The sequence below is a fragment of the Triplophysa dalaica genome, chromosome 25, assembly GCF_015846415.1.
Source record: "Triplophysa dalaica isolate WHDGS20190420 chromosome 25, ASM1584641v1, whole genome shotgun sequence".
NCBI lineage: Eukaryota > Metazoa > Chordata > Actinopteri > Cypriniformes > Nemacheilidae > Triplophysa > Triplophysa dalaica.
Window position 1 is genome coordinate 9291918 of NC_079566.1, and position 14456 is coordinate 9306373.

Consider the following 14456-nt stretch of genomic DNA (forward strand, 5'->3'; position numbering starts at 1 on the left):
GGAATGGATCGTAATGTATTTCCACGTCATCTTACCTCTCACAAATTCTGCCTGACGGATCCCACTACAACTCGGGTAAGAGGCACGCGCTCCTGAGAGCTATGTTGTGGGCGTTGCGTTTAGGTCTTGCTAGCCCAAGCTAGAATTTGCGCAGGTACAATGATGGATTTTGACGAGAGGGTTTCTGTTGGCTCAAACATGTATCTGCCCAGCTGCACGTATTATGTTCCGGGGGCTGATTTCTCCACGCTGCCCTCTTTTCTATCCCAAAGTCCGTCTTCTCGTCCGTACCCTACTCTTTTTCTTCTAACCTGCCTCAGGTACAGCATGTCAGGGAGGTTACATTCCGGGACTATGCTATTGACGCTTCTAGTAAATGGCCTCACCGGGGTCCATTGACTCAGTGTTATCCGCCGGAGGACATAGTACACAGGGAGTGTTTAGCACCACCGACGACTGTTGGTGAGATATTCCCCAAGAACAATTCATCTGCATACTACCACACATCGCATGCGAGCTCCGTGTCCAATTTCTACGGCGGTGGTGGAAGAAACGGGGTGCTGCCTCAAGCATTTGACCAGTTTTTCGACACAGCCTATGTCTGCTCGGACAGTGCGCCGAACAGCGACTATGCAGCGAGGGATAAACAGCACTCCAGTAAGCAGGCAACGGTAATCCCCGCACCGGAGCAGGAGTCTGAAGGAAAGGAGCGACAGGAGACAAGCAGCCCCGAATCGTCTTCTGGCAACAAAAATGAGGAAAAGATCAGCGGTGCGAACAGTATGTATGAGCGCAGCGAGCGTGCGAGAAAGTTTGCAATCTTGCACGCTCCTGTTAAATTTTTTATATGCTGTTTTATAAGCGTATAAGGTTTATGGAGGGCTTGAGATTTCCCCAACAAAACCTAGGATACGTATAAACTGTTGGAATCACGTGCGCTTGGAATTGAAATTGGCCATGAAAACGCGGAGCGTGTGCATTTTTTAACTTGAACTTTAAAACGTATTTAAGTGGCTGCGGTGATTTCATAGTAGCCTACTGCTCGCAACAGCCTTAATAACAAGCTTATCCTGTGTCTCTGTTAAATGATGAACGTTTCTTTCCAGATTTTAAAGGCTTGTGCTAGAGCAAATGCTATAATATATATGTGCCAAGGCGTCTGATACACAATCCAATATAAAAGTACTAATACTTTAGTACTAAAATAAATTAGAATGTTTACAGCCATATAGCTATACTGACAACACTACATATTTTCATAATTTTATTGTATTTATATTAATTTGTTGTACTATTTATATTAAAATAGAAATATTCATTTTTAATGGTATATTGTAAAATATTAATATATCTCTAATATTTGTCTAGTCTTATCATCGTAAGAATTTTCTAGTCTTATAATATTGGTTTTATTTGTTAATTGTCTCTCAGGTGGACCCAGGGTTCGCAAGAAGAGATGTCCCTATACTAAATTTCAACTCCGAGAGCTCGAAAGAGAATTCTTCTTCAGTGTGTACATCAACAAAGAGAAACGACTTCAAATCTCAAGGATGCTTAATCTCACCGATCGGCAAGTGAAAATTTGGTTCCAAAACCGGCGCATGAAGGAAAAGAAGCTTAATCGAGACCGATTGCAATACTATACAAACCCGCTGATGTAGGACAAGAAAATGTCAAAACTACACAAACACAAGAGCGGCATTAATTATATCACAAATGATATGATATTGATGATCAGCGCCAGCGGATAATTTCAAGTTCGTGATAAGGAACCATTCGCAACGACTTGAAGAGTGATTTCAGTAAAGGTTGTTTTGTGCTCGTTTAACGTACAAAATACGTTTCGCACAAATAAGTATTTTTGGGAGGTCGAACAATTTCACCGAAGAATTGCTTCCCTGTTTTCAGTTGTGGATTACAAACAAAAAAGTGAGAACAACTGTGTAAAGCATTTGGGTCTAAACAAGTAAATGCTTTGTAACACACTTTTTATGTGGTGTGATAATCTTGGGGGAATGTAGTGTCTTTTTACGTTTTGAGCTAAAGACTTTGGTGTGACCAAATAGAAGAACAACATGCGAGAAGGTTGGTTTGAATGCTCACCGTTTTCGAATTATTTATTGATTTTCCAACAATTACCTTCAGCATTATTATTGAAAGACTTGGGTAAGCAATAACACTTAAATCTAATAATGTGTAAACATTATGGTCATCTGTAGCCTATACTGACCATATTCTGATAATTTCATTCTTTTTTTGTGCAAAGTCTGTGAACGGGGAGCTACATGAGATAACAATTTTACGAAGGTTGATTGAACGAAAAAAATGCAAATCTCATGAATCCCAATCAATAGGTAAACATAAACACACATGGTAATTAGTAAAGTGTTTAAAAAAAAGTATTAAAGTGTTTCTCTTGGTTTACTTGCATTATGTCTGTTTTCATCCTAAAAAGAAATATTTTTCGCACTGAACATTTTTGTCCACCTTACTCTCTGCACAGAAACGTGACAAACACTGTGCGGGGATTAAAAAAAAGCTTGTCTGCTTGTATCAGAAGATCATATGCAAAACGTATATATTAAAAAATGAAATAATCCAAAGAGGTAATTGTAAAGAGTGTTTGTAGCTCATTTTTTGATCTGCAATGTATATAATGTTCCTTGCATGTTATGTGGTTTCATACGATGTTTATCGCTATTATCTTAAAAGCTTTCAAAAGAGCAACTATCTCGGGGAAAAAATGTTTTACCTGACTTTTACTGTCACAGTGGTCACCTTATTTGTTGTTATCATCCGAGTGTTTATGGGCGTACTCGTAGCGTTCACATATGACAATTTAAGAGCAGTAAACTAAGTGAGAGGGAGATAGAAAGAAAGTAGAACAGAGGGGGAGAAAGACTGAGCTTTATGATTGCTTGCAGCAGAGCGGCTAGGCCTGCATGGCGCATCCTTTGAGGCGCTAAGGAATATCCGCCTAATTACGGAGACATCCTCCTTGTTGCTTAAGCAACGCGGCCATAAAAAGCTCACTGTGTCTGGAGCATTTGGACAATTGCAGTCTTGTGTCATAAACTGTCTAAGAACCAAGGTAGCTAGCTACAATTTCAAGGGGACTGAGGCGAAGACATCTTAAGGTGTGGTCAAAGTTTTTTTTTCTGTTTTCTGTCCAATTGACATTGTTCGTATTAATTTTGTCAACTGTACTTCTGCTAAATTAACAGTGCATTGTTTTTCTGCACTGAAGGTCAGCCATGACTGTCCGACGAGTACTTTCGAATGGTGTCCATTGGGAGGCACTCGTGGGATCAATGTCATGGTCTTGGATCATCCACTGAACAGTATGCTCACATCCACATGGCTTTGAAATGGTTTTGAGGTAATGCCAAATCAAACACTCAAATAGCTAAGTTTGTGTATCATAAGCAATATATTGACAGTTGAGAGTTGTATATGGAATAAACTGAACTGAGACAGCTCCCACTCAGAGTGGCTTTGAATGGGTAATTTAACGAGGCTTTCTTAAAACGTTTCCAATGTAAAAGCGGATTCATGCTCTGAAAGGCTTGTTGAAACATACCAAATCCTCTGCAGGTGTTTCCATAGGACTTGATTCATTAAGTCACTAAAACATTTTATTCCGGCATAACCGTCTACTTCCAGAACACATATCAAATGTCAACTTTGCTTATTATGTGAAATATGGAGATGTAAAATATGAGGGCGTATTTCTCACTGAATTAAAAAGTTTATGGCAAATGAACTGTGCTCCTGCGATTAAGAAATCCATTAAGCATAAAGCAAAGACGTAGAGTTTTCCGCGATATGGTTGAGCAAAATTTATTAGATTATTTTTTTTTACAAAAAAAATGGCCAAGCTAATTTATAGCCAGCTCTACTCGTCGATTTATTGGTCTCAGAAATGGAGCACATATTTCACTCGAGCTTTCAGCAATGATGGAACTTTCTGTAAAGATCACAAAGAAACGGTCACAAAGCTGCCTCCAAAGGCCCACTTTCACTCTAGTTGAGACAAATGATGTAATTTGAAATGGTGTTTTTAATTGTGAAACAAGACCATGCCTTTCCGCAATAGAGATTCAATGACGGTATGAAGGCTTGAAAGGCGGATAGTATTACAGTACACGTGCACTATTCGTCTCCAGTGCAAAATAAACTCTTCCGCTGATAGCAATAAAATATCAGATTATTGTTCTCGAGTTCCGTTTACAGCGAACTCGATCTTGGGGATAAAGAAACATAGTAACCAAAGGGCTTGGTATACGATATTTCAACACGGCGATAAGCGTGCCAGCTGAAAGACAAAGAGAAAATTGTAGTTGACAAATGTGAAACTAATGGATGATCAAAGGGGTGTGTTAGGTTGTTATTTGATCAGGGATAAAATAGCTATATGAATTTGCAGTCCCTAAAGTATGCCTTCTTTCATTCTTAGCTCTGTTTTAGCACTTTGGACAGATTTTAAGTTTCCTTTGTTTGTACAAACGCTCACCGCACTACAATATCTCGGTATAAAGTCCACGTCACGATATTTATTTCTATGTTGAAAATTATAATAATATATTTGACACATGATGAATTGGAAACGTGACATAAATATCACCTTTCCTTAAGGCTCTAATCGTAGCTGTTGCTTAGAGGTAAGGCCTAAAAATCCCTCTTATAAGATAAAAGAATTGCTCCAGATAGACCTTGACAAAGGGGACATCTATTATTCTTTCCTACGTTCTCTATGTAAGGCCCGGAATACTTATCGTTCCATCCAGTAATGTGACCACGATCTCTTGATCTCTTGCATAACACCATATCGATAATTTTGTTACATCGATATTTGTTTTCTTACTGATATGGATTTCAAATAGGCATATCTGTCCTACCGTATAATACAGTATTAATTATTATTATTATTACTACTACTACTACCACTACTACTACTTTATTAGTATTAGGCCTAGTAGTAGTAGTAGTTGTAATAAATCGTCATCGTATAAATTAACAATAATAAATACTTCGCCGTTTCTTATTACTAATATTTGCTATTATTCCTTATTAAAAGTAGAATTTAGTTATGTATAAACTTTGTTAGGAAAAAAGGTTGGAATAATAAGGGGCCAAATATTATTTCGGATATTTCGATTTTTTAGAGTATAAAACAATCTAATTTTACAAAAACGTTTTCCTGTTTGCTTAGTCTTGTTGAAACGAGGTTGTTTGAAGTTTATGTAATTTGATCAGTGTAAATTGTACTTAATAATGAGTGACGTGGCTATTGATGTAGTTTAATTTTATTTTAGGCTATATGATGAAATACATTTGAAAGGTTAATATCATGTGTATGTCGGGACTTTTCGTCACCAGAAATATGCAATAGTAATGTCTATTTCCTATATAAAAATATCTATAAGCTAACTGTTATAATTTGTTTTTACTTGTTTTCAGGCAACTTCCTTTTCTCTTATGTTTAATTATTTAAATATAAAATATTCCTTTATGTTGTCTAAAATAGTAAAAACGAGGGCAATTTTCAAAGCAGTAATCCAGTCACCGTACATATTCTTTTCTGCACAAGCTGCATCCACTGTAAAGGTGACGCAGATATGGAGGGTGTGGTTTTGTGCTTCCTACTGGTAGGTGTGCACTTAAACTCAACACATCCAGCGTGTTAAACAAGGTAAATGACAATGCCTAATGTGCTCTCTGGTTCATCACAGCCCAAAACACCTGTCGGTAATGGCGTCTACTACATCAAGCGAGATGGGGAGTGAGCGTCTTGTGCTTATTGATAAACGGACTGAATCTATCGCCTACAACATCACCGGGAGCTAGGGTCTACCATCACTTTAAAGCGATACATAACTAAAACCCAAACACGTTTGGATAAATACCTACCCAAACAACGACCAATGTGGAATTGTGAGAAACAAAGTCGTGACGCACAGTTTACGTGCGCGTTTACGTTTAGGAATACCGCGCTGTTGTTTGCTCGACTTGAGGAAGAGTTCACTAGACGTGACCCGTCTCATACTTGCATTAGGATCGAAAATTTCTGCTGATATGCCCTTTTTTGTCTCAAATACGGCATTATCAAGAGAGCGATATGGAGATGTGGGAATGCCTCCAGTTATTTGGGGCAAAAGGGACATTTACCCAGCAAACTCGAAATGTTTTGGGAACCAAACACTGCTAATTGCATGTGGCTATCCTTTGGGCCTACAGAGAAGGACAAGGAGGAAGTCTGTGAATTTTGAGGTGAGGCAACCTAAATATCTAGTGTTATGATGTAGGCCTAAATGTTAACTTGATGTTGTATTTATCGTTGTTAGACTTGTATTAATCTGGTGTACACTATGCCTAATATTTAGTTGTTTGTTTTGACTTTAACAGCATGAAAAATAGATGTAAACGATAAATAGATGTATTTAGAATAGAAATACTAAATAAAGCCTATGCTTACATTAGTAGTTATGCGTTTGCTAATCCAGACTAAGTCTAAAATATTTAATTATTTCTCTTTTTTCCTTTAAATTTGTATATTTCCTTGCTGTTCGTGGTAGTTTAATGTGCAGACCATTAAACGAACATGATATTTCAGTATGTGCGTATACAATGCATGTGTTTTATCGCGGAGGCACGGAGTGCTCAGCAAACTGGCTAACGGCTAGGGATACTAGGCTACCGGAAGAAGTACTGTCAATACAACAAGCGTAAAACCTCAAGTAAAAGGAGTTCCTCTTCAGTGGGCTATGTACTTGACTCATGAGCGCCGCCTAGAAAGCAAGACGCAGCCTGTACCTGATCAACAGGCAAGTCATGAACAACAAACATTATGATCATATTTGACAATACAGCGCGTTTATAAATTTCCCTTAGATTAGTTACCAGTTGCGTTCATGTCCCTATCCCGGTTTGATTCAGTTTATCATTTTGGTTCATTTACAAGCATGTAAAATGTAAATTACTGCGCTTTGGTCGTACATGCCATTGCTACTCTTATATTTTTAAATGTTTATTAGTTCATGCATCATCGTGCTATAGAGACAATATAGGTGTGAGTTCAAATATCAGCTATTAAGAAGGTCTGCATGGCAAAAACAAACAACAACAAAAAACTCATTCATTTCAGTGTTTTTCTGGGAATGTTTTTCTATACATTTTATTTATTTTTTAATTGTGTACATTTTTCCCATGAATTTACTTGCCTTCGAATTTACTACATTTGCTGTGCTTTGATTTCGTGTAAATTGCTTTGCTGTGAGATTTTTGCTATTATTGTTATTCATTGTTTCACGTTTTCTATTATGGCGGAAATGGTTTGATTATATCTCAGCAAAGTACTGCAACATGTATGGACATCATAGTATTATAGCGAGTTTAGTCCGCTTTTGTGACGTTTTATTGCTGGTTATTTTATGAGGCTAGTAGCTTTTGAGAGTGACTACCCTCAGTACAGACTGGATGGAGGCAGGAATAAGAACACTAGGATTTCTGGCAATGGAAATATACGCTGCTTTGCGCTGTTATATTTAAACGAAAGCAGGTAAGGAACTTTTCTTTTTATCAGAATTGTGCAATTTATGATTAAAATTTAGTAATGTTACACTGTTTTGATAGATATGCATTATGGATGGCGGCAAGAAAATGCCCGCGGTTTGTTTAGAATAGCCTACTTTAAGTTATCGGATGTTTTGAACCAGACTGCCGAGTGGTTTAGGTAGTTTCATGTTGTTGGGATTGTATAGTTAAACTCTGCAACATGAAACTGTCTTAATTACCCCAGTTTAATTCGTCTTTAGCCTACGATATTGTTTTTTTGGATCATATAGCGGGCATCGAGACTAGAATATCACTGCCTGAATTACTGTTTATTACGAAATGCAACACATATTTGTTAATGCGGTTTCAACAATAATAGTCACATTGTTTAATTTTTATATTGCTGGTGAACGGGACAAAAGCTAGACGTTGATTTGTCCTCGAGATCAATGCAGACAGGACTTGACAAGGCCTAGGTTACGTCCACAAAGCCGAAATCGAGCCTCGGGGGGCTGTGGGCAACAGCGACATCAGTGGCGCGCAAGAGAGCTCAAAAGACCCTACATCCTCCTTTTTGCGCCTTAGGTGGCTAGACACAAAAGATCGGCTTTATGGTGGCACTGCCGCACAACCAAAGGGAATTTATCCGTACCTAAAAGGCATTGTGGTTGTGCTAACTCGACCGTGTTAACAAACACCCCTGTGCCGTTTACAGCCTCAAAGTGGCATGTTGTTTCCGTCTCTTTTTCTTTCTTAAGAAGTGGTGTTTCCTGCTGTAAAAGTAAAATCGTCCTGCTTGTCCTTCTGGTATTTGGTGGATCTCTTAGCAGTGTGAACATGAAAATAAATAATTATATTTGTATATATATTCATTTTTTTACTGAATGCTCACAGGTACACTAGAAATGATCAGGTTAGGCCTGCATGAGGATTTTTATTATTTTGCATATAAATATTTTTGTAATGCTTTAAATACGATGTAGTTGTCTATTTGTTTGATGTAGGATTTACGTTTATTACTACATTTGCTACATTTTCCTAATAGGTATGATGAGATTATATGTTTTCCCCTTTTCCCAGTTCATGAAACACAAATTCATCGTTTTTTTTCTTGAGAGTCCTATAATTTTATAAATAATGTCAATTCTCCTAATTAATTTTGTTTCGCCTGTGCTGAAAAATATTTTCTACTTGGTGAGGGTTAGGCGTAAAATTGACGTTTCATGTACAATTTTTGTATACATGAAACGTCAAAAATTCCTTTATTGGACGGTGATTGTTGCATTGATCACATTGTATATTACTGTGTATTTGTATTCGTTGTATCGCTATTTTGTAAATTCTTTAGTTTGTAAAAATGGTGTATACGTTTTAGGTTAAACTAGCCCGATAAAATGTTGACTTGGTTGATGTTTTAGTCCATTCTATTAAGCAGAAAAAAAGATAATAAAAGATACATTAAATGGAATATATGTTTAGCTGAGTGCAACTTTTATGTATTATATTATAAATATTCAGTCTATCATTTGTTAAATTAATGATATATAGGACGTTGTTTACTTACAGGGATAAATGCTTTTTAACTGCAGCCTGCATTTGTGTATTTTTATATTCTGTTATAATTTATCCATATTGCAACAAAGTTAAACAATACAAATAAAAGCTGGATAATGGATAGCCGCAAGTCTATTGAGCTTTCTTAGTATTTTTTTCTGTTCATACTGTTTATCATTACAGTATCAATCTCATTCATACTGAACATTTTAAAATAAAAAAGAAATGGCAATGTCTGAAAACCAAGTAAAGGAATTACTGATATGTACGACGTTATCCGACCTTGTTAATTTTCCTTTGTAAACCAGATGACGTGCGTAGAAATATCTGTACTAATTTTTATTTAATGGCTATATTGTTAAAGATAAATTCGCAAATATTACAGAAAACACGTAGCTTGAAGCATACACAAAACAAGCCATTCTTACAACAGCAAAAAACAATTGCTTTTAATACAGGATGTCAACGGATATATAAATATATCAAATTATTATAAATTCTATTTTGTAATATTCTGCAGAACGGATTTGCTAAATGAATTCGAGGGATTTCAGCTATATTTTGCTTTGAAAGACATAGTCTGTTCAGAAAAAAAGTTATTTTAAACAGAAATAGATGTGTGCATTCATTTTCATCATTGCACATTTGACAGTTGTAGTTACAGTAAAGAATGGCATAATACGGATAAAGCAATCTTTATACAGCATTTCTATTGATTTATTTTTTGTCCTCTTCTAATGGTCACGTGTGCACCGCATCCAATCAAATGGCAGTCTGCTCCTAACTTATTAGCTGACCGGAGCTTTGTGAGGGGGTGCCTCTCCATTTCCACAGATTGTTATTTTGCGAGCGTGTTACTGTATGTGTGTGTTAGTGTTTTTATGTGTGTGTGTGCATGAAAGTGCAACCCCGCCATGTCGACATCCGGCGCTCTGACAGGATACTACGTTGACTCGCTTATTCTACCGGAGAACGAGGAGACTCGCTTCTCCTCTGGCTCAGCGCTCATCCCGCACACCAGGCCCTCTGTTATACCCACAGACCACACAGAGCTCGGTCCCGGCACATTTCCATCAAAGCAACCTGTGTATGGTGGCGCAGGTTGGGGCCACATCCAAACGCATTTTTCCAGTGGTGTGCCTCTAGTGTACCAGCCGCATACGCATCCTCCTGTAGTTGGGGATTACGTGCAGTCTTGGCTGCTGGACTCGGCTTGTGGACTGCCTCTCACTGAACCACCAGTGGTCCACAATAACTACCATTCCAAACCTGTAACACATAGACAAATTACGATGGGGCACAGGCCAGTTCGCATGGTGTGCCTTCTTCTGTGGACTTCACTAACGGTGGATGTCCTGCCGAGATAGAGACGGTGTCTGGGCAGGTTGCTGAAAGGGACTCCGAGATTGAAGAGAAACCGGTCATTGATCCAGGTAAGGTTCTCCAAAAGAATTTTCTTAATGTGATGCGCACTGTATTTTACTGTGAAGATCGTGCATGTAAAGATCCATGTTTGAGATGGTGCTTTGAGAATGGTGAGGCTTTTAAGTAATTTTGATTTATTCTGTTTTCTGGATTTGATATGCAGGTTCTTGTATTGAAACCATTCAGTGCTCGTTTATAATTTCGAACACTCCTACCTTTCCCCTTTACCTTTTCTCAGACAACCCTGTGTCCAACTGGCTTCACGCGAGCTCTTCGCGTAAAAAACGATGCCCTTATACTAAGCACCAGATCCTCGAGCTGGAGAAAGAGTTTTTATTTAACACTTACCTTACGCGCGACCGCAGGTACGAGGTCGCCCGTCTTCTGAACCTTACGGAGAGGCAGGTCAAGATTTGGTTCCAAAACCGCAGGATGAAGAGGAAAAAATTTAACAAGGACGGAACGAAGGACGACCGAGAGTAAAACTCTTCGTGTAGGTGAGGATGAGGAACGATCCATCCATTTGCTGGGATTATGTCGTTGGGATTTTACAAATACTTGTGCCATTCCATTGTTTTAAAGCATGCAAGGGTCTAGTCTTTGGATTGGGCTAAATTACTGTCATATGTGATTCTTGCTGATTTAAATATTCGTTCAATCACAGCCATTCTACAAGATCTGTATTTTATTTGATCCCAATTTTATTAGAAATGACTATGGAGCTATGATATTCCACTTAGATTGTAGTCTAGCATACCAGTATGTGTTTCGGACGTCTTATTCGTAGTTTTCTTATGTTTTTTAAGTAGTTTCTTATTTTTTTCCCTGTGGGGTAGACTGGGCCTATATGTTTATGTAAAGTTTATACACGTAGGTGTATATGTGGCCACGGCCATTTTTACAGTCATGACAAAATCTAACAAATGATAAATTATGACAAATAGTATAATACTTTGCGTAAAATAACACTACCTATATATTACATTTTAAGTCGTTAAAAATATTCACGCCACATCAGCCGATATAATGGCGTTAAGTGCGTTGTTAACAAACAGGGACAAGTTAAAATAGTTATGAAACTGTAGACATAGCACTGTAGGCAACTTTACAAATACCTCACGGTCAATTGACCGCTATGAATTTGTTTTGATTATGAAACTTCTCAGATGTTATTTGTGATTTATTTATTGAATAATAAAAGCAAATCATATCTCCAAACAAGTGTCTTTTCTAACCCTCGTGAAATTTTAAATGAGGATTTAAAATGTACAAAATGCATGGTACCAGTAGCACGTATTTGTGCGAAGTTGATAGTTTCTACTTTTCTGAATATCTTATTTTCAGTTCTGTTCATGTTCTTATTTAGTTAATTAATTTAGGAAAAGATTTGCTTTACTGGTTTTGATGGAAAGGGGTATCTAAACGTAGGGGATTATTAAAAAAAATATTCTCCTTTTTGGGCAGATAAGAAAGATGGTTATTTGGAGAAAAAAATTAAAGTAGCTACTGTACGTTTTCCGGGGTAAAATGTAATGTTTGATGTTTTCAGGAGATACTATTCTCATCAATGTCCTCCCTTTATCTCATACAAACGCACATATTTTAACTAAAACAGAATTTCGATTTTTAAAAGCCTGCATTCAGGTTTGGAAACGGGGAAAACAGTCTCGTCTACTGACCCGTCTGGCAGATGAGGTTGTTAGCTGCATACTGCCATAAAAGACAATTACCGCTATAACCGTTTATGGGGTGCAAAGCGCTGCGAGGCGAGAGAACGCAACACAACAAAGATGTTGTGAGGCTCGACAGATGAGGCCAGTAAATTATGCGCCATGTGTGCATGAATCTATGGAATTAAAAGAATGGACCTGCGTCCTGCCTCCATGACGATGCACTTTTGTTAATAACGATAATGTGGGATGGGCTGCCATGTTAGATGCAGTCTCTTGCAGACATCAAACCATATTAATACAGTATAGCTAGTGGTCGTTAGATGATGTTAGACGTAGGTATCGAAAAGGATGTTGACTTCTAAGGCCTGCGTCAGGGCCATGAATCGTAGACTCGGCAACAACACTGTCTGGCATTCCGCGTTCAATGGCTTTATGACCGTCCAGACACAATTAGACCATTTCCAGAGGCCCAGTTCCCATTTGGAGAGTTTTCCCCCTCATTCCCACCTGCCTTCAGCGAGACTCGACTGTGTGCACAAAAAAGCCAGCGGAAACAATCTAGTTTTATTGGTCTCTTTGATTGCATTTCGCCCTACGGCACCCTAAAACACCCTTTGTGCAGGCCTAAGTCATACACAAAAAGAGATTTCAGATTCACAAGAAAAAGGTAAAAAAACAGCTACTATCACGAGAAAATATTTCATCCCCATTATTTCTCATTCAAACAGTTTTATCCAACATACGAAGTTTAAACTTCTAGGAATGTGCTAAAATAAGCATATACCTATCAAAATCATTAATTTAGTCTTATGCGGTGTTGTTTAACAGTTTAACCACTTGATGTCAGCAAAACCTAATTTGGAGCAATGCTTAGATACGTTTAGGCCTATACAATAACAATCGTTTTTCTTAGTACGTTCCTTGGGCCCTGCTGATTTTTAAAATTAGTTTATTTGAATGAAAATTGAGTTAAAAACAACTTGACTTAATGATATTGAGCGTTTCTTTTTCATTTCCAAACCACAGGTGCTTAATAATGGCTTAAAAACAGCACTAAGTATTTGAAATGAAAAATATTTATGTAATTATATGTTAACTGTGAATGAAATAGCACTGTCCAAATCTAAATACATGTTTTGCATTGAACATATACATCGTTAAATACTTTGACTCTTCATTTATAAGTCTATAAAAACTATATATTTTTATATTTTTCCCTCGTTGTTGGTCATTTGAAGTTTTCCTAAAAAATATAGGGAAGATTAATTGCTCCTTTCTATATAATGAAAGTTAATAAAACTGAGGTCCAAACATCTCCTTTTTGTGTCCGGGGAAGAAAGTCGTTTGGATATAACATACATTTATTTTTTTCTTGATCTAAACGATTTGTTTAAACATTTTCTTTGTTCTTTACAATTTATTTGCTTAAGAATGTTAAGCTTTGAATTAACTTTGAATTTATTTTTGTGATTACATTGACGGGAGATTTTTTTGTTCGAAAGGTATTTTCTTCCCTACGCATTAATTTGTATGTTCTCACATGTAGGCTAAGGATATTTTGTAACACCAAAATGTTCTAATAAATAAATTCGTTTATAAGACAAAAATCTAATTACAATAAATAGTTTTTTATCAATATTCACAATGATCAATGTTCATTCTTACTTTTTCCTTTTAATATTAATTTATTCTGTATTCTTAGTTATTTTACAATCCTTTTTAGATTCATAATAATTTACAGAAACACATAACAGAATGCAACAGTAAAAAGTAATGTAGATTTTAGAACATTTTAGGCGCATATAAGCGCTTATAATGTCTCAGCACTTCTGAGGCTCAATTAGTTCAAATAAATAATACATGCTGTAAAATATAAATATTGTAAAACATATATTGAGAGTTAAAAAAAGATAGAATTAGCTTACACGTTCGCTTTGTGAACGTAGTAGTTTTTCAAATAGTATTTTCCTTTTCTTATTTAAATGCAAATTTAAAATTATTTGTTATTATCAGCTCCAGTATTGAGTCTAGATCTTGATTTAATTCATGGTAATATAAGTGTATTTGGAAGCCAATGAAATGCATATTGGCTGTTTATTAGGCATGATCATGTGACATAAAGAGATTAAAAATAATATGAATCCAAATGTAGCGAACATGTATATAACCATATAAAGTAGGGAATTGATAACTCTAAGTGTAGAAATATATTAGTATGTAATTTGTGGTTATACCGGACATTTTGTCTCA

The 14456-nt window shown here is 36.7% G+C and overlaps 2 protein-coding genes across 2 annotated transcripts; both read left to right on the plus strand.

The window, feature by feature from the left end:
* The first annotated feature begins 41 nt into the window (after nucleotides 1-41).
* On the plus strand, nucleotides 42-2474 carry hoxa11a (homeobox A11a). Its single transcript, XM_056741515.1, is given in 3 exon segments — nucleotides 42-286; nucleotides 289-780; nucleotides 1432-2474. Coding segments are annotated over 3 exon segments (849 nt in total). The 5' UTR covers nucleotides 42-159; the 3' UTR covers nucleotides 1662-2474.
* A 3250-nt stretch (nucleotides 2475-5724) lies between these two features.
* Nucleotides 5725-11624, plus strand: hoxa9a (homeobox A9a). Its single transcript, XM_056741451.1, is given in 4 exon segments — nucleotides 5725-6270; nucleotides 10011-10386; nucleotides 10389-10541; nucleotides 10772-11624. Coding segments are annotated over 4 exon segments (969 nt in total). The 5' UTR covers nucleotides 5725-6075; the 3' UTR covers nucleotides 11017-11624.
* The last annotated feature ends 2832 nt before the right edge of the window (nucleotides 11625-14456 follow it).